This window comes from Cetorhinus maximus, chromosome 31 (assembly GCF_964194155.1).
Source record: "Cetorhinus maximus chromosome 31, sCetMax3.hap1.1, whole genome shotgun sequence".
Taxonomy (NCBI): domain Eukaryota; kingdom Metazoa; phylum Chordata; class Chondrichthyes; order Lamniformes; family Cetorhinidae; genus Cetorhinus; species Cetorhinus maximus.
In genome coordinates, this window is record NC_135909.1 from 926,746 (window position 1) to 953,632 (window position 26,887).

Below are 26,887 nucleotides of genomic sequence, written 5' to 3' on the forward strand. Positions count from 1 at the left end.
GGAAGTGCTATATCAGAGTTAAGGGACTGTGTGGAGCATATGGGAATGTGTGGGCTGTGGTAGATTACAGTCTGTTACAGTGAGTTGCATGGGATGCATCAGGAAAGGTTACAATGAAAGACTGCTATAGGTCTTTAAAATTGTGATGGGTCCATAATGTACATGTGAGGGAGAACGGAATAGCATGATAGGGAGAGAGAGTGGGGAGAGGTAGTTAGAATGAGAGAGTGAAGTATAAACACCAGTATAGATCATTTGGGCTGAATGACCTGTGTAATTTTATAGGATGTACCAGTGGGCATTACAGCGAAGGATTTGAGGTATGCAGAAAACATTTGAGTGATAGCTATGGCATATCTGAGTGTATTATCCCAAGTGGCATGGGATATACATGTGAGATGGCGAGAGATAGATAAGAATGTATTAATGGTGAGAGATGTGAGAGATGGTCATTGAGAATCTGTCCTGACAGTTGTATTTGTTGCTTGTTGTGTGTATTGAGCTGTATGGACCAGATTCCCAGTGCTAATATCACCTAGATGATTAGTTGGAATACTACAATTAGCCTCAGTCCCTAGGTTCAGGAAAGTAAAATCTGCTACGTTCCTGTTTCTTGTGGAAAGCATCTATCTGGATAGTAGCTGAGGGACAGGATTGGATTTTGCCATGACACCTCCTCAGTTGAATATCCTGACAACATTTTTCATTTAAGCTCAGCGCTGAAGATTCAACACTTAGGGCAGCGTTTATTGTAACTGATGTGGGTCCAGCGTCACTTCCATGGAGGAGCCCCCCTAAAAAATCCCTAGGGAGGAAATTTCATTCCGTCCCAGAGCTAGCAGCCTATCAGCACTCGCTGCTGCCAGTAGTGCCCCTGGACTCAGGTGAGTGGACGGGATGGGGGTCGTGGGGAAGAGGTCATGGGAGGCAGGACTTTAGGGGGCCACCCCCTTCCCAATGTCAGGTCCCTCGATTGGGCACAGAGTGCCTTTGCAAAAGACATCCATCCACGGAAGACAGCCTTCAAGAGGCACAGGAAAAACGTGCCACTCACATTTAATTTTTCTTTATTCTTTGATGGATGTGGGTGTTGCCCATCCCTAATTGCCCTTGAACTGAGTGGCTTGCTAGGCCATTTCAGAGGGCAATTAAGAGTCAACCACATTGCTGGAGGTCTGAAGTCACATGTCGGCCAGACCAAGTAAAGAGGGCAGGTTTCCTTTCCTAAAGGGCATTTGTGAACCAGATGGTTTTTTACTACAATCAACGATAGTTTCATGATCACCATCACTGAGGCTAGCTTTTAATTCCACATTTATTAATTGACTTTAAGTTCCACCAGCTGCCATGGTGAGATTTGAACCTGTGTCTCGAGAGCATTAGCCTTGGGCATCTGGATTACTAATCCAGTGACATTACCATGACATCACCATTCCCCCCTGAGTCACCACTAAATTCTGGTGGGCTCAGGGATAATTGATGTTAATTGACTCAATAATGAGCCTAGTTGACATCCCACTGTGAGTGGGCGAGTTTCCCAGCTGTGGCTCAGTTCATAGCACCCTCGCCTTTGAATCAGAGGGTTGTGGGTTCATGTCCCACTCCCGGAAAAACCAAGAACTGTGATTGTACTCGAAAGAAGTTGCAATCTGTGACTGTTGGTAACTCGAAAGAGTTTCCCATGAATCATTCATAGCACCCTCGCCTTTGAATCAGAGGGTTGTGGGTTCATGTCCCACTCCTGGAAAACCAAGAACTGTGATTGTACTCGAAAGAAGTTGCAATCTGTGACTGTTGGTAACTCAAAAGAGTTTCCACCATGGATCACTTCCAGCCTCCAACTTAATCACGGGAGGTTTTCTGGCCACCAGGAGAGTAATGTGCAGCCTCTCCTGTGATTAAATAAGCCCAGCTGCCTTTTTCCCACTGCACTAGGCTGTATTTAATCTAGGCCTTGGTGTGTACCAGCTACAGGATGCACTGCAGCACTCATCAAGGCTTCTTTGGTAGCACTTCACAAACTGACAACCTCCAACATCTAGTAGGACATGGACAGCAAGAGCCTGGGAGAATCACCACCTCTAAGTTCTCTTCCAAGTCAAACACCATCCTGACCTGGACATATATTGACTGTTCCTTAATCGTTGCTGGGTCAGAATCTTGGAGACCCTGACTGCAGCAGTTCAAGAAGACCGCCACCTTCTCAGGGGGAAACTAGGGTTGGGCAATAAATGCTGGCCTTGCCACAGATGCCCATATCCCGAGAATGAGTTTTATTAAAATTTCAGAAAGGAGCTGGAAGGCTGCTCGCAACTAAGGAGCTTAATCCCAATTTGAGAATTGGAGAGAAAAATACAATTCTATTAAAAGATTAATGGCTGTGCCCAGTGTCATGCTATCAAATCCACTTGAACCGGAGACAGAACTGACTCTGGACCTTGAGCTCTGTACTTGCCCCAGTGTGGGAGTAACTCAGGTTATATGTAGGTGAAATGATATCAATTTTATAATGGATTTCTGAGGCTCCCTGCAGTGCTATTGCTGTTCTACAGGGCTGATTTTGTTCTCCTGAGAACACCACACACACAACCACCACCACCCCCACAACCCTGATTGCCTATTGCTTTGAATTTGAATGGAAGATAAACCTGCTTCACAACAGAGACCCAACTCTCAGCAGAATACTTGGCGAGATAAGTGGGAATTCTTCAGATTTGCTTTTTATTCACTGCCATGCACCCTTTTGTTACGCTGGAGAAAATGCTGTTTCCAAGATTAGTTTTTAAGGGATTGGGGAATGCGGCTGAGGGTATATGCAAGCTGCTGTCTCTACATGCGTGCTTTGTGCAGGTTACTGACCTAATGGTCGATGAAGCATTGAAAATGTGGGTCTGCAGTCTGCTGTCAGCTTAAAGCCACTCTTTTCGGTTAACCTAGGGACCTGATCTTGTGCATTTGATTTCAGTATTATCCAGTAGAACCTAGTCAAGCTGAGATCAGCCCTCAACACTGTTTGTAAAGGGGGGACAGATCACTTGACCCTTGTCACTTGACAATGAAATGTCAAAATGAATGTCTTTTGATTCACTCTCCACTCTGATAGTCTTAGTGTTCCTGATACTGGAAGGTTTCTGTGCCATTGGTAGATATTTATTTTGAGGGCTAGTTTTCACCGTCTTCAGGGTCTTGGAAGGACAGCACTCTGAAAAATCTGTAAACCATCATCAGCGCTGTCCCCATGAACTTGCATTAATGTAGCACCTTTCCTGACCTCAGAACGTCCCAAAGCACTTAACAGCTAGTAAAGCATTTCAAAGTGCCATCACTGTTGTGATGTAGGAAACATGGCAAACAATTTGCACCCAGCAAGATTCCAGATGTCTTCAAATTGCTGAATAAATATGAACTTCCACCCAGGTAGCAGCTGGAATGGGCAATAACCCACTGTAGATAGATAGGAACATATGAACAGGAGTGGACCATTCGACCCCTCCAGCATGTTCCGTCGTTCAATTAGATTGAGGCTCAACTGTTGTTAGAAAGAAAGCAGAATAATTCTGAGGAAAAAATAAAAGCAAAATACTGTGGATGCTGGAAATCTGAAACAAAAACAGCAAATGCTGTAAAAACTCAGCAGGTCTAGCAACATCTGTGGAGAGAGAAACAGAGTTAACATTTTGAGTCAAAACATTAACTCTGTTTCTCTCTCCACAGATGCTGCTAGACGTGCTGAGTTTTTTTACAGCATTTTCTGTTTTTGTTGTAATTCTGAGGAGTTTTACTCAGCATCTGCATTGGCGGTGGTGGTGTGGGGGTATGAATGGAGGGTTTGGGAGGAGAGGGGATTCATGAGCAGAGCGTACCTGCAAGGTCTTGTTTTGGGTGCTTGAAGGTGTATGGACTGGCCTAGTTCTAATCTAAGGACCGCAAATATTCCGTATCATGCTGGCATCTGTTAACTTCTATGAACAATTCATTAACTGTCCTTTATTCTGCACACAGGTTATCCCAATGGACAGGCTGCAGAAACTGTCTTAAAGACTGTCAGAGAATATCTAGAGGAACACAGAAACTCAGTAAGTCCCTGGACAGCTCCACAGATAAAATTCGATTGAAGGCAGTTTAGAATTTTCCCAAGATGCACCCCAGCTAGCTATGGCAACTATTAAACTCAAGCATTGGGCTGAAGCACTGAGTGGATTGTCTTAAGGGAGGGGAGTTACTTGCATTCTGTTTCCCTGCGGCAGAGAAACTTGGAGCCCGCTGGCGTTTCTGCAGGTGTCTGTGTCCTGGTTTCTCCTGTCCACCTCACTTGAGCTGAGCTACATCTCAGAATGCGAGGAGAGAAAATAGCATTGCAAGTGAGAAACTTGTTCACTAGTGTCACATTGGAAAGCTACCTTCTTAGCCCAGATGCTCCATGTAATGCTGCTTTGACTTTCACCTGTACAGGTGAAATCTCAGTGCTGACCACAGTCAGACTGCTGATGGAGAGCTACAAGTGGTCCCTGCATCTCTGTCCAAGGAAGAGGAATATCTGGTCTGGGTTCCTGCTTATTGTTAATATGCAGATTTTTAAATTGTTTTGCGGGATGTGGACATTGCTGGCAAGGCAGTATTTATTGCCCATCCCTAATTGCCCTTGAGAAGGTAGTGGTGAGCAGCCTTCTTCAACCGCTGCAGGCCATGTGGTGTAGGTATACCCATAATGCTGTTAGGAAGGGAATGCCATGATTTTGACCCAGTAACACTGAGGGAACGACGATATATTTCCAACTAGGATGGCGTGTGGCTTGGAGGGGAACTTGCAGGTGGTTGTGTTCCCATGCATCTACTGCCCTTGTCCTTCTAGGTGATAGAGGTCATGGGTTTGGAAGGTGCTGTTGAAGGAGTCTTGGTGAGTTGCTGCAATGCATCTTGTAGATGGTACACACTGCTGCCACTTTGCATCAATGGTGGAGGGAGTGAATGTTGAAGGTGGTGGATGGGGTGCCAATCCAGTGGGCTGTTTTGTTCCTGGATGGTGTTGAACTTTTTGAGTGTTATTGGAGCTGCACTTATCCAGGCAAGTGGAGAGTATTCCATCTCACTCCTGACTTGTATGAGAATAAGATCAGACATGGCTGTGCTGCCTTATCAGGTAGAACAGCCTCATACATGAAGAATAGCCACTTGGATAAGGTACTGAAAGATGGCTTATGTAACCGTATTGCAGTTTAAATCAGAGGAGAAATGGGAATAGATTGTCTACATTCCAAACATCCACTACAATATGCTGATAGGTTTGGATCATAACATACTAATGCAAAATACATTGACCTCTGAGCTCAAAGCCATAAAATTGACTTTGTAATTTAAATTAGAGCACTCGTTGGCTGTGTTAGACTTGGACTGGTCATGGTGACCAAAGGGATTCTTCCTCTGTAGTTCCTTGAAAAATGGTCATTGGCTGCTAGTGGTAACCCATACACAGGAGCATGGCCAAAACCAGTTAAAGGCTTTTAATAATAAAAAGAAGCTTTAGACTGAATAGAACTGTCCAGCATTGATTTGAAATAATAGAGGATAAAAAGATGACTAATCTAATCTCACCCGCTTTATGATATCATCTAAATCCCCCTTGATTAAATTACAGGCATATTACTCACTCCTGCTAACTGTTATTCTATATATATTATTCATGGATGTATGTTCTGTGTTTATTGCTGTGGATTCTAGCCATCAGAGACTAAAATTACCTTTCAATTTCATGCTACAAATAGAGGTGATACTACTGTTCTGCTCCAGTTCCAGCCCCTTCCTTTGTTTTGCAAAGATTTTTTTAACCCTCCTGATTATATACAAGGTCGTGAAGTAATCAGTGCAGGAAAGTGGTATTAGTGGTACAAGACCTTTTTATCAGATCTTAAATTGGTAAGGTACATTAACATGACATTAACATAAAAATCCTTATGAATCGATGACCTTTAAAATGTTTACACTGCATTTACATTGCAGAACTGTCTCAGAACTGTTTTGGCAATAAGATGTGGGCTCAGTGCATTTTGCAGAGTAGATTGGGATACCTCACTGGATTTGATTCTGTATATTCACAACTTTATTGTCCGAGTCTCATGCCTTCCCCACTGTTAAGTGTAGGTTTGTAAGGTCAGCAACATGAACGTCATTGCTGCTCCCGGTAGAAGGATGGATCCACAATCAGTGTAAAATGGTCGACCTTAAAAGCAAGCATTGCTAGTAGTGGTCAGTTTTGTTTGTGGCCATGGCTCAGTGGATATCACTGCCACTCCAAGTCAAGATGGTTGTGAGCTCAAATCTGACGCCAAACACAAAATCTGGGCTGACAATAATAGAAACATAGGTCGGGATATTCCGGCCCCGTCATGGTGGGAACTGCCATGGGAGATTCAGCCGCCCAGCCTAAAGTTAATTGAATTTCGTTGGACCGGACAATCCCGGCGGTGGGCGGGGCCAGACAATCCTGTCCATTGAAAAATTATGGCACAGAAGGAGGCAATGTGGACCGCCATGTCTGTGCCAGCCAGAAATATCTATGCAGCCTGATTGAACTTTCCAGTTATTGGTTGGTAGGTTACAGCAGTTCAAGTGCACGTCCAAGTATTTTTCAAATACAGTGAAAGTTTCTGCCTCTACCACCCTTTCAGGCAGTGAGTTCCAGACCCCCACTACCCTCTATGTGAAAAATTACTCCTCAACCCCCTTCTGCTGATTATTTTAAATCTATGGCCCCTGGCTATTGGCTTCTCCACTAATCCTATCCACTCTGTCCAGAGCCTCATTATAAACCTCAATCAATATCCCCGCAGCCTCCTTTGTTCCTAAAAAGCCTATCTAATCTTTCCTCATAGTTAAAAATTTCCATTCCTGGTATCATCCTCATAAATTTACTTAATACTTTTCTAAAATTATTTCCTCCCTGTAATGTGGTGACCAGAACTATACATAGCACTCTAGCTGTGGCCTAACTATTGTTTTGCACTGATGGAGTGCGGTGCTGTTGGAGATACTGTCTTTCGGATATGAGATATTAGGAAGAGGTCCTGTCTGCCTGGTGTTGTAGAGACAATATTTATCCCTCAACCAACACCCCCAAAAGCATTGCACAGTCATTTTGTCATTGCTGTTCATGGACCCTAGCTGTGGCTAATCAGCTGTATTCCTACAGTACAACAGTGACTACATTTCATACGGGCACTTCGGGGTATGCTGAGATTGTGAAAAGTGTTGTGTAAATTCAAATTCTGTCTTTCTTCTAGCCAACACTTTGCATCAGAGACAGACAGGAAAAGCACCTCAGCAATTATATTCCTTGTTTTCAGAAGCCATTATGCTGCCTCATTGATATCACAGGCGTATTACAGTGAAGCCTGGAAGACAGGATAACATGGGAGTGTAGAAGGTGTTGGAGGCGAATGATTGCTAGATGATATCACTGCAAGCATCACAAGAATCAGCAACCTCTGGACACAGCAGAATAGTGTGTGAAGAGAAAAAACAAAAATAAAAATACCTGGAAAAACTCAGCAGGTCTGACAGCATTTGTGGAGAGGAACACTGTTAACGTTTCGAGTCCCTATGACTCTTCAACAGAACTAAGGAAAAATAGAAAAGAGGTGAAATATAAGCTGGTTTAAGGGGGGGTGGGACAGGTAGAGCTGGATAGAGGGCCAGTGATAGGTGGAGATAGCCAAAAGATGTCATAGACAAAAGGTGTTGAAGGTGGTGATATTATCTAAGGAATGTACTAATAGGTGACATTAAGGGTAGAAAGCAGGATGAGCAAGGTACACATAGCCCTAGTGGGGGGGTGGGGAGAAGGAATCGAAATAGGCTAAAAGGTAGAGATAAAACAATGCAGTTTTTTGCTTTTATCTTAGTGTGTGAAGAGGTTCAGCTTAGCCAGGAAGCCTGCAGCTGTGGTGTCCCACCTAGTGGATGAAGAGCTAAAAGGATATCCATCCATCTACCACACATACCATGTGGCAGCACATCATATTTCATACCACAGGGACCAACCAGTTCTCCTTGTGGACATCTCATCAGTCAACTAGAGAGGAGAGAATTCCCATTTCTTTATACTATCCAGTGATTGCCTGTGAGGAAATGTGTGTATGCATGTGTAGTCAAGTGAGGACATTAACAGGCATAGATGCCCCTTATGCTCACATAGCCTGTGACAACACTGTCATGTGTGTTGAATGTTTGGTTGGGCACAGTACTGGAGGGCAGTAATGCCCATGGAAATATCCCTGGGTATCAGTCAACGTCATCAGAAGAAAAGGGGAGAGCATTGGGAAAAAATACAATCTTGGGTTCAATGCTTGTTCTTCTGGATTCAAGCAGAGTTCTAAATGAGACTGCCGATATGATTGATAGGGAAGCAGTGTGCACATAACAATAGAGAGACAGCTCTATATAACCACACATTCTGTCAGCCTTTGAATAAAGTGTTTCTCATTATCAAGCTGTGAGAATAATTTTTTGGAAGGCTTTATTTAGACACAAACAGTAACAGATTCAGTGTTGAGCAGGATCATTTGCACCAAAAAATTCTAGACTCTAGGAGGCACAAGCATTGTAACATTCAGAGTCTTTGCCTTCCCCTTTCTAACCTGGAGCTCATCCCGGGTACTAATCACTTTTTGTGTGATATATGCTTTCTGATAGCGGTCCCAAAATTGCTTTTCCCCATTTGCACCTGTAGCCCTTGTCTTATATTCAGGTGAGCATCTAACATAATAACAATGGTACTTGGTCAGTGATCCTGGGTCATGACCCCACTATGACAAGTAGTGAGCACTGAGTTCAATAAACATTCATTCACAGAATGTGGGCATCGCTGGCTAGACCAGCATTTGTTGCCCTTCCCTAATTGCCCTTGAGAAGGTGGTGGTATGCCTCTTCCCGAGCCACTGCAATCCATATGCTGAAAATACTCTCGCAGTGCTGTTAGCAAGGGAGTACCATGATTCCAGGATTCTCACCCAGCAAAAATGAAGGAACGGCAATATATTTCCAAGTCAAGGTGGTATATGACTTGGAGGAGAACTTGCGTTCCCATCTACTGCCCTTTTGTTCTTCTAGATGATAGAGGTCACAGGTTTGGAAGGGGCTGTAGAAGGACCCGTGGCAAGATGTTGCATTTCATCTTGTAGATGGTACACGCTCCTGCCACTGTGGGAGTGAATGTTGAAGGTGGTGGAGTGGCTGTGGATCAGATGGGCTGCTTTGGCATCGAACTTTTTGAATGTTGTTGGAGCTGCCTCATCCAGGCAAGTGGAGCTCAGTCCATCATATGTGCAGTTTAGTTGGCAGTAAGTATTTGAGGAGTCAGGAGGCGAGTTATCAAAGAATTTCCAGCCTCTACCTGCTCTTGTAGCCACAGTTGTCTGGTCATTTATGGAACAGTGACAGAAAAGCGACTATTAAAGCTGACAGACAGTGTTTAAAAACTCCACTGATTCACTAGTGTTCTTCAGCAAAAAAGAACTTGCCTCATTTTAGAAAAGGAGGCCATTCAACTCATCCTGCCTGTGCCAGCTCTCTGAAAGAACTCCCTATCCATATTTCCATAGTATGTGTTGTTTGTTAATTCACAGTGACCTGGCACTGCCACCCCTCCACCTGCATTCAGTTGTTTGGGCATCACCCACATCCCAAGAATAAAAAAAAGTTTAGGTTGAAATCATGCTCAGGATTAACCATTTTTATTCACTTAGAGCTTATCCTCTGTTTTCTTTCAATGATAAACATTCCCTCACGAGCCATCCTCAGTGAAGCACAGTACAACCAGATAGTAATAAATCATTGCTTTTGACAAGGCATATAATTCCTCAAGTATACAAGATCAAGGGTGATCTAATCGAGATGTTCAAGATGATTAAAGGATCTTGTAGAGTAGGTAGAGAGAAACTATTTCTTCTGATTGGATTCCAGAACCAGGTGGCAGATTCTTAAGATTAAAGCCACGACATTCAGGATGATGTCAGGAAGCACTTCTTCCTACAAAAGATAGTGGAAAACCTGGAATTCTGCCCGCCAAAAAGCTGTTGCGCCTGGGGTCAAATGGAACTGTCAAATCTGAGATTGGTAGGTTTTTGTTAGGTAAGGGTGTTAAACGTATAGATCAGACATGATCTAATTGAGTGGTGGAACAGGTCCAAGGGACTGAATGGCTTCCTCCTGTTCCTATGTATGTATGAGCTGTGTTTATGTTTTTTTGATTGCCACTGAGACTGACACTATAATTTGCAACAGTTTAACTTGTAGGTTGTGTGAAAATATAGCCACTGGATTTACAAATATGAACTATCCAATGCAATCATGGATTTAGATCAGCCACTTTGAATGGCTACTTAAGGTCTTACAGTGTATAATGTGCTACGGATTCTGTTATTTCTGACATCCGATAATATTTTAAGCTCTTTAAGCAAGGGATGTACATGCTGAAAAATTGGACAGCTCCCCCATTTGATTTCATGGCTAGTGCATATGAATTGAAGAAAGGCCATTCGGCCCATCAGAGCTCATTCCTAATATCTCTGTCGCTACTTGCTTGTCTGATTATGTCAAAGATTTCTTAACCTTTTCAGCAAAGCACCTTTATCTAAGATCAATTTAACTTCCCTCAAATGTAATTTGATCTCCGCTGGCCTCAAAATTATGTCTTTTTTGTGGCGTGGTGACCAGAATTGGACACAGTTCTTGAGATGGGGCCTGGCCAAAGTGCCGTTCATTCAATTATGTCCATGTTTGGTTGCTGACAAGTGCTAAGGGAGTTGCTGTCCTGACTGTTCAACTCCAGCACCATCTACTGGCAACTCAATTCTCTGAAAGGTGAAGAGAGTAGAATCAAGGCAGCGTTCACTGTGGCAAGAGGTTTAACACAGCAGGGAAATGAGCTGAATCTGTTACTCATTTCTTCGCCTTTCGAAAAAAAACTCCTCCAAACCTGTCTCTTCAGCCCTGCTTTTGGTCATCTCTTCAACCATTCTCCACTGTGAAGCATTTGTTACTTTTTTTTAAAAAAAATGCAAATTGTTGTTGCAGTTGTAATACGAGAAGGCATATGAATTTATATAGCACATTACCCTGTCCTCAGGATGTCCCTAAACAATTTGCAACCACTTTTGAATACAGTCACTGTTGCTATGCGTGAAAACACAGCTATCAGTGTGTGCCCAGTAAGGTCTGGTAAACAATAAACGAATGACCAGATTATTTTTTTGGAGGGGTGGAGTTGTTTGTAGGAAGAATGTCAGCTTAGACATGTTACCAGAGGAACTAGAGGCAGCAGACAGGGAACTTTGCCTCCCCTCTCATTTACATCTGGATGCTAGGGCTGTGTGCATTGGCAACTCCAGGTCAGCTCCGTTCCTTGGAAAAAGTCTAGAAATCCCAGACCATGTGATCAGGGAAGAGACCTGGCATAACAGGACTCCATATTCTTTCTCCCGAGCATTGTGCTCAAGATCTGAGATCCTTGGCCTGAGATGAGTTAGATGATCTCACTTTTTTTGTTTGTTCACGGGATGTGAGCGTCACTGCCAAGGCCAGCATTTGTTGCCATCCCTAATTGCCCCTTGAGAAGGTGGCAATGAGCCGCCTTCTTGAACCGCTGCAGTCCATGTGGTGTAAGTACACCCACAGTGCTGTTAGGGAAGGAGTTCCAGGATTTTGACCCAACGACAGTGAAGGAAGGAATAAGGGAGTGAATGTTTAAGATGGTGGAGGGGTGCCAATCAAGTGGACTGCTTTATCCTGGATGGTGTCGAACTTGTTGAGCTACTGGAGCCTGTTGTTGTATGGCAAATGTTGGACACTGGGCTAAGGAGGAGGAAAAAGACTCCCTGCTCATTGACCCAACCTGTACAGGGCCCTTGGATTATCTCACTTTGCATGAAACGACTAATCTCTATGGAGGTTGGCACATCTCAGCATCCATCGTGATATTAAAAGCTCTTTATTAAATCCATAACGCCAGCAGAGGACTGGTCCTATTGCTATGAATGTTGGGATCATTTCACCTGCATAGGTGCCTATCCAGTAAATCATCAATAAGTCCAATATCCTAGCAGCTATGAAGAGAAGGACATGGAAAAATAGATAAGAAAGAGGGAAGGAATATTAATATGTCCCTGTGGCAAACATTAAGAAATATTACATCAAATTTACAAAAAGGTCCAAGACAGTGTTTCTACTCCACACAAGCCTCCTCCTATCCCCTCTTCTGTTACCCCGTCACCATTTCCTTCTATTCCTTTCTTCCTCATGTGTTTATCCAGCTTACTCCTTAAATATATCTATACTTTTCACCTCAACCACTCTGTAGTAGCGAGTTCCACATTCTCCCCATTCCCAGGGTAAAGAGGTTTCTCATGAATTCCCGATTGGATTTGTTAGTGACTGTCTTATATTGATGGTCCCTAGTTCTGGTCTTGCCCACATCTGTAAATATATTTTCTGCATCTACTCTATCAAATGCTTTCATAATCTTAAAGACCTCTTTTCGGTCGCCCCTCAGACTTCTCTTTTCTAGAGAAAAGAGCCCTAGTCTATTCAAATTTTCCTGATAAGATATAACCTTTAAGTTCTGGTATCATTCTAGTAAATCTTGCACCTTCCCCTCCATATATCCTTTTTATAGTGTGAAGACTGGAACTATTCATAGCGCTCCATGTATTCTATACAAGTTTAATATAATTTCTCTGCTTTTCATATCTGTCCCTCTAGAAATAAGCCCCAGTGCTTTGTTTGCTTTCTTATGACGTTATTAATCTGATGTATGAAAGATGCATCACTTCAGGTGGAAAGCTGGGGACTAAAAGTCCCAAACTCTGTCCAGGTTAATGTCTTGGTAATACATATAGTGAGATATAGAGACAGGGAAAGCAAGTTGGCCAAACATCTTCTTTGTCCTCCCTAAGCAGAAAGGTAAAAATGAGAAGCTAAATGAAGGTTCCTGTCATCTTGATAACAGCTCATCTACACCAGCAGGAAGATGAATTCAATTCTGTTTTAAAGCCAAATAATTACAGTTAAATGCAGTGACGTCCGAATGTGTCCTTTCTTGAGTGCCTGTTGATAAAGGCTTTGCTCACAGCCGCTGCATCCTTTCATTGTATTTGAGGCTATATGAAACCCAGTTTAATTATAATGACGCTTTTCATTTTAGTCTCTGAGCGAGTGAATATAATTTTTTTCAACCCAGCGCTACACAAGAAATGCCCCTGTCAGTGTCAGCAGGTGGCTCTGTTTTAAATTGCAGGGCAGTAAATTTGTTTTTTAATTGAAATTTCATGCAACTCTCTCTGAAATTAATTCCGCAATGGGTCAGCGTCGGGTGTTGAGCTGCGATAAGAAATGAGGGCTCAGTCTCTGACGATACCATGTTGGAGCTTTGAGCTACTTTTGAGGGGTTATGCACCAGCCCCTCATAATTGCAACTGTGCCCTCGGGTAAACGCTGGTGCACAGTTTTATGCTGTAAGATTAATGAAAGAAACCCATTTCATATTAGTCTTAAAAATGCTATCAATTCTGAGTTAAGATGTTTTGTTGGAAAATAGAGAGCTCCGGAACCTGATCTATTCTGGTGAACATAGGAAAAAATGTAGGAACAGTAGGCCATTCAGCCCCTTGAGCCTGTTCCATTGTTCAGGTAGATCATAGCTGATTGGAACAGAATAATGGTCAACAAGAAGTCCTGTTACTTCAAGTACAACTCCTGGTTATAACATGATCCTCCTGCAGCCATACACCATTCCCTGAGTGGGATAGCAGGCAATAGTACAGTATTGATCCTGTCCATGTTCGTATATGGCACTCAATGTTGTCTCCTGATCCGTTCCACGTGTATCTGACACTAACATAATCTGATCAAGGCTGATAGACTACAGACAACAGGAAATAAAATATCTAAGAGATCAGAAGGGGAGGAGATCTTTAGAAACCAGTTAGTGCAGGCAAAGCTGGGAACAATAGATTCGAGAAGTCCTGAACTACATGTGCCCTGAGTCTTTAGAGCAATCTATAAGGGAGATACTGTGAAAATAACCTGCCCTCCGGTCTTTCCTCCCTGAGCTGTAAGGAAGAATGATTGGCCTTCACTTGGCATTCCTCCCAATGCCATGTTGAGATCAAGTGCCCTCTTGCAATATTTATACCTTAGAAACTACCTCTTAATTTCACAGCACTGGGAACACAAATATTTCTTCGGCTGTGCAAGTTTCCATGAAATAGCAATTTTAAAATTGCATTACCTTCTGCCCATTGAACCCGCCTCAGCACTTGTGATGCCTTTCATGGTTAAGTAGCCAGCTACCACTCACTGACAACACTCGCTCATGGTTAAAAGAAAACCAAGGAAATCTTCTTCACAGAAATAGCTGTGATAATGTGAAATGTGGCAGAAGGATGGAAGCTATTTTATGAAATAGAGCTGTTTGGGTCTGATAAACCAAAAGATACGCTCCTGTTTCTATCTTATGTTTTTAATGGCCATTTGGATGTGATATGGTGCCCATTGACATCTGTGGACTCTAACCATTAAGAATTAATGCTTCCGCAGTGAAAGGGAGAAAAATCGGGCCGGGGGCCGGTGGGGGTGGGGTGGGAGGGGAGTGGCGGGGGGGGGGCGGGTGGAGAAACTTCTTTTCTCTCAACATTTTAGATGCTACATTCCACAGAGCAGGTTTCCACGAGTGGTGTCTGATATTGCAACTGCAGGTTAATGAAGGAATATTAAAGTGCAAATTCATCCTTTATTAGAGTATAACGTACAGCACTGACTGGTGAGCACTGTTGAATTATGTCTTTTCCAGTTCGACCGCATTATATTCTGCGTCTTTCTGAAGTTCGATCACAACCTGTACAAGGAGAAGATGCCTTTTTACTTCCCCTATGGTAAGAGAGCTCAACATTTCACTTTTGAAGTTTCTTGTCAACGTAACAGAAGAGAATCAAAAACCTAACATTTCTGATGGCTTTCTTAGCATGGATACTGGTAACAGTGCCACAAGTCAAAGCCCTGGTGATGAGTTATTGAAGACTACTGGGAAATATAAACATACCAATGGAGATAGTGTTCACTTGGAGGGAAACAAAACAATTTCTACTCTGATTGATAATTCTCCCATGTCGCCCACCAGAATATAGGTGGCCTCCAATTATTTCCAACAACACCTGGGTTCAGACAATAGGCTGTGGGTTGCACCTGGTCCATGGACACTGACAATCAGGCCCAGGCATCTTTGTATCAGCTCTTCATTCCAACGTCAGGGTTTTGAGAGTGTGGTCAGAGTTACTGACAGAGAAACATCAAAGACTGGACCCCACTCTCCTCAATTCTGCTCCTGTTCAGATCCAGCTGCTAATTGATCAGACTCGACCCTCCCTACCTGAAAATACTGGAAAAGGGGGAAATGAAGGGGAGTGGGAATAAATGGCAACAGAAGGGATGGAGAAGTGGGGGGTATCAAGGGGAAACGCAGAGGCAGAATTGGAATGGAGTCGGAAAAGAGTGGCAGGTTCAGTGAGGTGAGGGGCAAGGAGAAGAGCAGGAGAACAAATTGAGTGAGTGAGAGAGAGGAGGAAGTGTCTGCAATTCGATGTGGGAATAATTGGGTAGCTGCTACCAAAGAACTGACAGGGCCTTGATGGAACAAGTGGCTTCCTTCCATGCTGTATCATCTCATGATTCTATGAACTGGGAGGATTGGAGAGGAAAGTATCTTTATGAAAGGATAGAGATTTTGATAGGGCAGGGTCTCAGAGTCATTACGACACAGAAGGAGGACATTTGGCCCATTGAGTCCTGCAAACTGTACCTCCAAGCACCTTGTTTATTTTTACATTCCCCATCTCTCCTGAAGGCACCTGCTAAAGCAGGAATATAGTTTCATTTATCTGGCACTTTGGTCAACTTCCCATTTTTTTATGCCTAACACTTGCTGATGTATTGGAAGGCTGTTCAACATGGTGTAGTATCACAAACGAGCTACATAATGTCCTCATCTGATGCCCACTTCTACACATTTGCACATTCCAATAGGGGAGTCACTGTATGACATTGAGGAACAAGAACTTGGCTGATATTCCTATGCCGAGTGCAGTGAGGTCAATTTTTGTTCCTACATCTCCCATTACACTGACTATGACCAACTAATGCAGACTGGGAGCCAAACGTGGGACCACTGATTTATGGCCGGGCAACACAACTTGGTGCATTTACTAACTGAACTTTCACAAGAATCACTGGAGACACTGCCCAAAGGCCCCAGCTTCCCACTAAACAACACCAGGGCCAGAATTTTACATTCGCCGGGTGAGCTCGGTGGGAGTGGGCAGGGGCGGCCAGTGAGCCGACCACCACCCGTGATCGGCTCTGCACCGCAATTTCACGCAATTGGCCCGCCCTGCGTGGATCGCGAGAGGTAGCACTGAGCGCTACCTGTGTGGGCGGGGGAGGAGGGAGAGTCGGGTCTAGCACACAGTTCACGCATGCGTGCGAAAGAGCACTTCAATCTCCCTGAGGCATGGAGCTGCCTCAGGGAGATTGAAGCGTTTTTTATAAAAATAAATAAAAACATTAAAAATTTAATGAAACATGTCCCCTCATGTGACTGTGTCACATGAGATGGGACATGTTTTTATTTTCAAAATAAAGGTTTTATTTAAAATGTATTAGCTTTAGGAAACCTCATTCCGCTCGTGGATGAGGTTGCCTAAAAAATGTAACGGCCTCTTCGCCTTTTCGCTTGCCCGCCAACCAAAAGGTTGGACAGGCAGCGTAAAATTCAACTTAATTACCTTGTTAATGGCCTTAATAGGCCTTTCATTTATTGGCGGGCACGCAGCCGACTCCGGTGTGCGCCCGCCAAACGAAATATCGCGCTTGTTCACGATGACGTTGGGTCGCATGCCCAACGTCATCGCGCATCATTTTACGTTCCAGCGTGTCAGGCGCGTGCTTGCACGTCAAATGTAAAATTCTGGCCCGAATGTAGGAGAGACTGACAGATGGAATATAAATGATAAGAAAAATAGCCATCTCCTCATGTCAGCAGTACAATCATATTGCTTTATGATTTTCATTTATCTTCAGATACTGTTACTCCAGAGCCTCCAAAGGAGAAATCCAACACTGCTGATAAAGATGAAAACCAGACTGAGAAAATGCTGAAACTCGGGAACAAACAAGGTTTGTGTCTGCACTTTATTGCCGAGTAGAGATTAATGGTGTTGCAGTAACAACAAAACATCCATTTCTCTTACGCTTGCAATCCCCCTTTTCTTTTAATAAAACTCCCTCATACTGTCCTATACAGCATTCAGAGTAAAGCTCCCTCTACACTGTCCCAACAAACACTCCCCCAGCAGGTACAGCACGGGGTTAGATACAGAATAAAGTTCCCTCCATACTGTCCTCATCAAACACTCCCAGGACAGGTTCAACACGGGGTTAGATACAGAATAAAGCTCCCTCTACACTGTCCCCATCAAACACTCCCAGGACAGGTACAGCACGGGGTTAGATACAGAGTAAAGCTCCCTCTACACTGTCCCCATCAAACACTCCCAGGACAGGTACAGCACAGGAGTTGACAGTATAATCTGGAGTGATGCTCCAATGCTAGGCTGAAAGAATGTTGAAGATGCTATCTTTTGGATGGAAGAAAGCCTTACATTCATATAGCGCTGTTCATGACCTCAGGATGTCACAAAACACTTTACAGCCAATGAAATACATTTAAAATCTATGCACTGTTGTAATGTAGGAAATGCAAAGCAAGCTCCCACAAACAGCAACATGAGAATCGGCAGATCATTTATTTGTAGTGCTGATGGTTGAGGGATAGATATTGGCCAGCACAGCAGAGCTAACTCCCCTCTTCTCTTCAAAATTGTGACCATGGATCTATAACATTCACCTGAGAGAACAGATGGGGGTCTGTAGTGGGCAGTGTGCGGGCAGGCTGGCGCCTCAGTTTAATGTCTTATCCAAAAGATGGCATCTTGAACATTGCAACACTCCCTCAAAACTGCACTGGAGTTTCAACCTGGACTTCTGTGCTCAAATCTCTGGAATGGGATTTGAACCCACAACTTTCTGACTCAGAGGCGAAAGCGCTAGCCAAGGAAGCATTCCTCATAATGAGGAGTGAGATAGTTGGCTTCCTTGGATGTAATAAAAACATTATTCAAAGAAAAACAGAGGAATTGCCCTGGTGTTTTGGCCAGCATATATCCTTAAACCCTTAAACGAACAGCACCAAATGGATTAACCAGCATTTATCTCATTGCTGTTTGTGGGAACATGTTGTATGCAAATTGGCTGCTGCAGTTGCCTAGAAAGCAACAATGTCACTTCAAAAATAATGCATTGTTTGTGCAGCACTGGGACATGCTGAGGGCATGAGAGGCGCTATAATAATGGCGAGTCAATCTTCCTATAACTGTAAGCATAAAACTTGAATAGTGAACACTCAACCTTGCAATAAAATCAGTTGGTACTTTTTAAAGTCTGCATGACTGAACATTAAAATGCAGCAGGCAATTCATGAGGTTACCTTAGTGACAATATTGCATTTCTAAACCAGTGGAATTGGACCTCAGTAAGAGTCAGCACCTTCACGACAGAATGAGAGAAAAACAAAGTGAACTGCATAACAAAGGATAGAATGAGCTTGGGAGAAACAGAAGATATACAGACTAAGTTAAAGTTATTTTGTATTGTATGTATGTTCATTTAGCCATGAAATCCCAGTGTTACCCACTCTGCCACAAATAATGCCAAATTCAGTTACACAGAGTTTGCAGTACAGAAACATGCCATGTCAATGTTTATCCTCCACACAAGACTCCTCCCATCCCCTCTTCGTCTCACCCTATCACCATATCCTTCTTTTCCTTTCTCCCTCATGTGTTTATCCAGCTTCCCCCCTTAAAGGTATCTATACTATTCACCTCGATCACTCCCTGTGGGAGCGAGTTCCACGTTCTCATCACCCCCTGGGTAAAGAAGTTTCACCTGAATTCCCTACTGGATTTATTAGTAACTATCTTATATTGATGGCCCCTGAGTTGTATTACTTCTTCCTAACTTGTTCAATTATGCTATCCTGTACCAACTAATGCAGGGTAATGGGCGGGCGGACAATCTTTATTGTGCCATTTCTCTTTCACTAGGCACCCTACCTCCACTTGACATTGTATTTAATGACCCAACCAAAATCACCAAGTCACGTGATCAGGACAGGTTCACTGCTTGGCTTGTCTGTCAACAGGCTGTCCGGAGGATAAGAATAATATGTATGCAATGTCTACAAGTTTGGGATCCAATGAAGGAAAGCCCAAGCGTGCTCAGCAGCTGGTGGCTATGCAAACTTCAAGCTTCCATGGTTGCATATCCTCCCAATGTCAGTTACTGCATGAGCAACGGCCACTTGAGTGAGGAAGTTGGAGGTGACTGACGCCCTGTGAGACTGAACCCCATGAGTTGGCAACTTAAAGAGGGGTGGGGAAACTGGGCCACAAATGAAATGTAAAGGAGAGAGAGGTATATTGGAACTACAAGAATGTTCCGCTGCTCAGCACTATTCACATCCTACCATCACAGAAACCTTCTCCTCCCCTGTATGGGAAGAATAACTCATTTAAGATGAAGCAGAGGTAATTGAACCTCTGTTCAGCTTTGAATTCCCTGCTTTAAGTGTGGAGTTCAGTTCTTCTTATACCTTTCATGTGAGTGGTGGGTGCTGTTTCCCACATCTCTAAAACAGCAGGGTTCAAGAGCTGGGGGAAGGTGATTTATAAATATTACTTCTCACTCTGCCTTCTCCTGGAATGCTAGCAGGAGCACTCAGGAGGAACTACAAGCACATTGGCAGCCATTCCTGCAGAGCGCTGATTCTTCCCGCAGGTGACTGCACAAACCAGGCATCCCTGTGGAGACAGAGACTTGTTCCTGACCTCAGCCCAGTGTGATTTCCTCAAGCCTTGATTCTCAAACTTTGTTTGAATTGCTTTGTGTTGTGCTGTTAATGTCACACAGCAAAGTGCAAGCCATACATTCTGGAGGCAGTTTTGTGCAGAGAACAAAGAATTTTGGCACTAAACACATGCATGTAAAGTTCATTGGTCACATGAAACACGCAAATTGATGCATTTGAAAAATATTCCTTCCCTCAAGGTACTACGGAGCAGTGCCACAGCAGCAGCATCTCCTTAATCTTTCACCTGGGTGCCCATTCTTAACCTGTTAGTCTGGTCCCTGCTCAGTTATGCTGACCTCAGGTAGGCCATTCAGCCATGAAGAGCGTTGTAGTTAAGTTCAATGCTGTCCTTGCTTAATATTCAAAACTGCACATGTTCTGGCAGGGATCACCAGTCTACAACAGGAGCAGGAATCGTGACTGCTTTTCCTCGCCTGCCCCAACCCATAGTGCCTGGTCCCAGAACTGTGCTGAGGGCAGTGCAGCAGCTGAACTGCTGATCATTTACTGATGCATCAGGGAAGTCCTGGGTGATAAAATAGTTTAATATTATAGTGATTAGCTGTATTTGATTCTACTGCCCTGGGTCTGCAGTGCAGAATATGATCATTCTGCACCTCTAGTGATTTGCAGCTGATTGTATGAGGGTCCGCTGACTAACTGATAGACACCCAATTAACTGGGCTAAGACCTCTGTTAAAATAGCAGAGTTGGATTGAAGCGTGTTGACCATTTACACAATGATATCCGTAATAGTCACTTTTCAATTTACGATATCTGTCTTATACTTACCCTGAATATTAGAGTATGAGGTACATGTGAATTAACAGGTGAAGTGTGGTTGAACACATCATACAATAAATGCCTGTTGTGACTATACCCAATTCCATGGATTTCTCAACAACCCACCCAGACGTTTGTCACATTGTGAGCCAACCAATCTCACTGAAACTTTGTCTTTCTTACAAGGGTTTCCAAACATCACCTTTGAAGATTTCATCATGCAATTCTCTCCAAAAGTAGTTCCCACTCGGAGGGCTTCAATAATCACCACCTCGCAGGGTTTCAATCTCGCCTTCCGAGATTCCTTTCCCCTGGATCTCTGAGTACACTCAAGCCTCACCGTTCAGACACAATTTCAGATCTTCGGCTGTATCAAGCAGAACACCATTGCTCCAAAGGGGTACCTTTACCCGAACGGCCTGCAGCACAGAGTCACCAACCTTCGGCTGCCTTCTTGGATCTTCAGGGCTTCTCTCATACCCACTTCACTTAAAATTGGCTCCCTGCAGCTCTTTCTTTAATTTGGAGCCTATGTGCCTATGTCTCTGCCCTTTTCATTTAACTCAACTTAATGGGACATATTCTGTCCCCTGCCTTTTATTCCTTGCCTGGGAGTTCCTTTTGGAACCTCTTCCTGTCCTCCCCTTTGCACCACCACTGCCCCCCACCCCCACCATGTCGTGCTCCCTGGGCCACTTACTAGATAATGGCGCACCGTATCAGGTCATCTCACCTGCCTTTTTGTACCTTTGTCTCTCTGCAGGTGTGCAGGGCTAGTCCTTGGCCTAAAGAGCGTAACCTAACCAAACTGTGCACGTGTGGCCAGTTTCTGGCCGGTGCATGAGGAGAGACCTGAGGTTTGTCGGGAATCGGAGTATAGGCTTCTTAACAGTGAAAATGCAGGGGAGGATCAATAGCATGTAGGGAAATGGTTTGAGCTGAGAAAGGGCAAGAGAGCAATGTTCAGAGGAGAACTGACTATTGCAGTGTAACAAAATGGACAAAAAGGAGAACTGAGAGGCGAATCACTTGTCACACAACAAGTTTTTCCTCTGAATCTGTGTCAGAAGCAAATCAAGAAATGTCAGTGTTGTCTCCAGCTGGGAGAAGAGATTGCTGTGTTGTGAAGACTTTCAGCTAAAAGCTTGTCAGAAACGTGGATGGCAGTGGCTGGGTTCAATTCCTAAGCTTATTCTCCTTCTTCAATTTTATGTCCCCACTCCTATTTTCCACCTTGGCTGTGTGGATAAGTTGAGTCTGAATAGCATTCCAGGTAGCGATTCAAATAGGGATTCATTTGACTGATAGCCTATTGCCCTACCCTCAGGGGTGAATAGTTTTAAGAAAAGACTATTTTGAGTTTTGAGTGGACTGAGTGAATGTTTTGACTTATGGCTGTTGAATGATGGACAGGTTCCTGACTCCCCAAAGTCTGTCCACCATCTACAAGGCACAAGTCAGGAGTGTGATGGGATACTCTCCACTTGCCTGGATGGGTGTAGCTCCAACAATACTCAAAAAGCTCAACATGACCCAGGACAAAGCAGCCCACTTGATCGGCACCCCATCCACAAACATTCACTCCCTCCACCACTGACGCACAGTGGCAGCAGTGTGTACCATCTACAAGATGCACTGCAGGAACTCACCAAGGCACCTTAGCACTTTCCAAACCCATGACCGCTACCATCTAGAAGGACAAGGGAAGCAGACACATGGGAACACCACCATCTGCAAGTTCCCCTCCAAGTTACTCGCCACCCTGACTTGGAAATATATCGCCATTCCTTCGCTGTCGCTGGAAAATCCTGGAACCTCATCCCTAACAGCACTGTGGGTGTACCTACACCACATGGACTGCAGCAGTTCAAGAAGGCAACTCAGCACCACCTTCTCAAGGGCAATTAGGAATGGGCAATAAATGCTGGCCTAGCCAGTGACACCCACATCCCAAGAATGAATAAAAAAACTCACTCAGTACTGCACTGGAATGTCCTGGATTTTTATGCTCAAATCCTGAAGTGAGACTTGAACCCACAACTATCTACCTCAGCTGAGTCAGAGGTAACACTGAGGTGAAAGAACTTGCCCTAACAGCCCTCCCAGCTTCTCTTCATAGATACACATTGACCATCTTCTAATGGCAAAACTGGCTCAAGGGACTGAATGGCCTCCTCCTGTTCCTATCCTCCTAAGATTGGCCAAGAGTAAGGCAGTGCTAAAGGTCACAGTGGAGCTCTTCAGTGCCTTGCTGGTTAAATGCACCACGTGTCATGATACCAAACCGTCCAGACCAGGAACTTTGATCCCATTCTGTGCTCAGTTATTACACCTCAGCTAAGCCAGCAGTTAGAATGAAACACTTGGCCTCAGTGTCGTTGAACTAGGATAGGGAGGTGGGGTGGGGTGAGGTAGGGTGGGGGGATGGAGGGTGCTGCTTGAGAAAGAATCAGCAAGTATTCCTGCTCTTGCTTTTATCCAGTGAGACTTACTGAGAAGTGTGAGCATCGAGGCAGGTTCAGGCCTCCACATTTGATGCCACACTGACACAGACAGACCTTTCTCACATGAAGGGTGAATACTTTTGGGAACCTGGGACTGGACCTCAACAACTGGCAGCACTTTTAGGTGGGAAGGGAATTAAAACTAGCAACTCAAGATCTATTACCATACTGCTAAAAAAACACTGGAAGATCAGAGATATCAGACTACCGCTGCCAGACACCAAGATGTGGTGGCCTCACCTTGTTCCATTTTCAACAACACATGTACACAGCATCACCATTAATGTAACAAAATATCCCAAGTTAGGAGGGATGGGGGAGAATAGGAGTAGAAATCTGTCTATCTGATGCAGTTGACGGTGCCATCACAGGGAGATTTTGAAGGTGGAGAGAGATGTAGGAAGACGAGGGAGCTTGGGGAGAGTTTTAATGTGTAGGGAAAGAAAGTTGAAGGCTCCGTCACGGAGAGCAGAGTGGGGAGAGAGGGAATAAAAGAGCAGAAATTTAGAGGAGGCTGCTTAAGGAGCATGGCTCAAAGAGCAAGATTTTTTAGGTCATTGTGAAGGAGATTTTTTATATTTAAATATCGACTCACTGAGTAACTAAACACACAGCATGGTAAAAGCTGTCTCTGTGTAGTTTAATTTGCAATCACTCGCACTGCCTCACAACTTACTCAGGTAAAACAGATGTTTAAATAGTGCAGTGGGACATGCAGTACATCAGATGATTGCATACTGTGACGGTTTTATTCCTCCACATCTGTTTTGTTTTTCTAATTGTTAAACTGATTGTGCCTCTGGTGATTAGACCCTTAGCTGAGGGGATTTGCCTGGAATTTTTGAATCTTTGAAGATGGAAAGACTGGCTTGGTCTCACATTTTCTGACTTTGTCCAGATTTCTGGACAGAGTTCAACAAGTGTGGGTGGAAGGATGCGTGGGAAGAATTTGTACAGAACATTACAGTGATGGCAGATCACATCAAAATCACAACATAGAAACAGGCCATTCAGCCCAACCTGTCTGTGCTGGTTGTTTATGCTCCAGACAAACCTTCTCCCAACCTACTTCACCTCACCCTATCAACATATCCTTCCATTCCTTTCTCCTTTTTGTATTTATCCAGCTTCCCCCTTAAAAGTATCTATACTAGTCGCCTCAACCACTCCCTGTGGGAGCCAGTTCCACATTCTCCCCACTCTCTGGGTAAAGATATTCCTCCTGAATTCCCCATTGGATGTATTAGTGGTTACCTTATATATATATGAGCCCTATTTTTTTGGCTCCCTGACAAGTGGAAATGTCTTCCCTACGTCTACCCTATCAAACCCTTTCGTATTTTTAAAAGCAGGTCACCCTACAAATAAACAGAATGCTTTTCATTCTGAAGCAGATCAGTAGTTGTGCAATTGGATTTCAATTTGCAGTTGAATTGCTATGTAGCAAATTCTTTTGTTCCTCTGCCATGGTTCCCACCGCCATCATTTCTGCATAATTCTAGGATGGTAGAGAAAGGCCTGGAGAGATGGGGAAATGGTGGGTCAGGTACAGGATTACCATCTTGTACTTTGGTGACTTTTTAAAATCATGAGCCAATCAGAATGCAATATGATCCCAACTGGGGTAAAATCTGTGAATTTACAAATTGGGTTTGTATGAGTTCAGAAATTGGCTTAACATTACACTCACAACCAGGTATCAGCAACGTTCTTTAGACCTTCCTCATGCTCCTTTCACTCTCACCTCTACTCTGCTGTAGGTCAGGTCCCACACATGCCGTTCTTCAGATTTGAGCCTCAACATTGTAGCCTTGATTTTAACCCTCAGCCAGAGTCATGCAGGTGGTGGGGAGGCAAAGGTGGACATCAAAACTGTTGAGCTCTCCACAGCATAAACCCCAGCAGAGTTCAACCATACTGATGGGGCATGGTCAACAGATGCAGCAACCCTTCTGCAATTCACTCCATGCCCATTGATTTTGGTTCTGGACAAGAGATGCAGGGGGGATGTGAGGAGGAACATCTTTATGCATTGAGTATTAGTGACTTGGAACTCGCTGCCCACAAGAGTGGTGGAAGCGGAGACGATGAATGATTTCAAAAGAAAAATGGACTAGGCACTTGAGGAAAATAAACCTACAAGGCAACAAGGATAGAACTGGGAAATAGGACTAACCGGATTGCTCTAGAGAGAGCCTGCATATACTCGATGGGCCAAATGACCTCCTTCTTTGCGCTAATGACTCAATGAGCTGCATTTTCAATTACCAATGGGGGCGGGAACAGGTGTGGGCATGGTTTAAAAAATGCATTTCTGGAGGGCCAGCCCTGGGACAATTTGCACTTTTCAAATGGCTCGCTGGGGTTGGGGGGCTGGGGGGCAGTGGGGGGTAAAACCCACGCCCCCCACTTAACAGCCCCTTAAGCTTCTTAAGGCATTTGTTAAGTAGCCTGTCTGAAAAAGAATGGCATTTTCAATCTTTTTTCTTGATGAAGCCGAACTTTCTGGTGCACAGCTGTCGGGTTGTCATGGAACAAAAGGCAGTTTGTTTCCACCTGCATTCATTTGTGGAATTTGAGAGGTCAGCTAGTGCAGGGTTGGGTGCTGTACTTCGACTTGACGTCTATGGCCATCTTTATCTTCCTAGAACTTTCGTGAACTGTTTGCCCTGCTTGGCACAGCAGTAGCAGCCCACAACTTGGCTGCTGCCTACCTTTGTTACTGGCACCATACAGGCAGCACCCATCTCCAGGAGGTGCTCAGAACCTCTGATAGGTGCTGAGCTCGTTTCCTGGCCAATCAGCCTATTAACATTAAAAAATAGCAATGTAAGAGCGACACTGTTCAAGTGCGGGCTCAGAATCCAGAATTCACCTGAGTGTCAGGTTCCTGACTCCACTTTGAAAATCCAGCCCTATGACTAGAGTGTAATGTGTGAGGCCAGACCAGTAGTGTCCACGTAGGTTCAGATCACAAAGTCTGTGGAAGTTAAATAATAACTTTTAAATCCATGTTCCCATTCATTTGCAAGTGCCTCAAGTTGCTTATACTAATAGATCCTGCTGTGATAATTTACGAGTTATGTATTAGTGAGGCAACAGTGCTAATAACAGCCCTTTCGAAACCTCCAGATCCACAAAATGTAAAATAGGCAAATCAGCGGGTAAGAAATATAAATTAAATTGAACTAACTATCACTCCAGAAACTTCAGCGCAAATGTCAGAGTGACACTCCATTGGAATACTAAGGACGCAGCATTGTCGTAGAGGCAGTAACTGAGGGAACCCTGCACTGTTGGAGGTGCCATCTTTACAATGAGACGTTAAACCGAGGCCCCACCTGCTCTCTCAGGTTGATATAAAAGAACCCAAGGCTGCTATTTTGAAGAAAAGCAAGGGAGTTCTCCATCAACCAACATTGCTATTGCTAAAACAGATTATCTGGTCATTAGCTCATTGCTGTTTGTGGGAGTTAGTTGTGTGCAAATTGGCTGCTTTGTTTCCTATATTACAGCAACAACTACACTTCAAAAAGCACTTAATCGGCTGTAAAACGCATTGGGACATCCTGAGCCCATGAAAGAT

The 26,887-nt window shown here is 44.0% G+C and overlaps 1 protein-coding gene across 3 annotated transcripts in view; it reads left to right on the forward strand.

Annotated features, from left to right (window-relative positions):
- Positions 1-26,887, forward strand: part of LOC144670180 (ADP-ribose glycohydrolase MACROD1-like) — an 886,999-nt gene that overhangs the window by 848,786 nt on the left and 11,326 nt on the right. For 2 of the 3 annotated variants that reach the window (XM_078532655.1, XM_078532656.1), the window contains 3 exons: positions 4,003-4,076; positions 14,843-14,924; positions 17,125-17,220. In XM_078532655.1, the coding sequence (XP_078388781.1) occupies positions 4,003-4,076; positions 14,843-14,924; positions 17,125-17,220 (252 nt within the window). The remainder of the gene's footprint in view (positions 1-4,002; positions 4,077-14,842; positions 14,925-17,124; positions 17,221-26,887) is intronic. The other variant, XR_013573837.1, reaches the window with a different exon arrangement.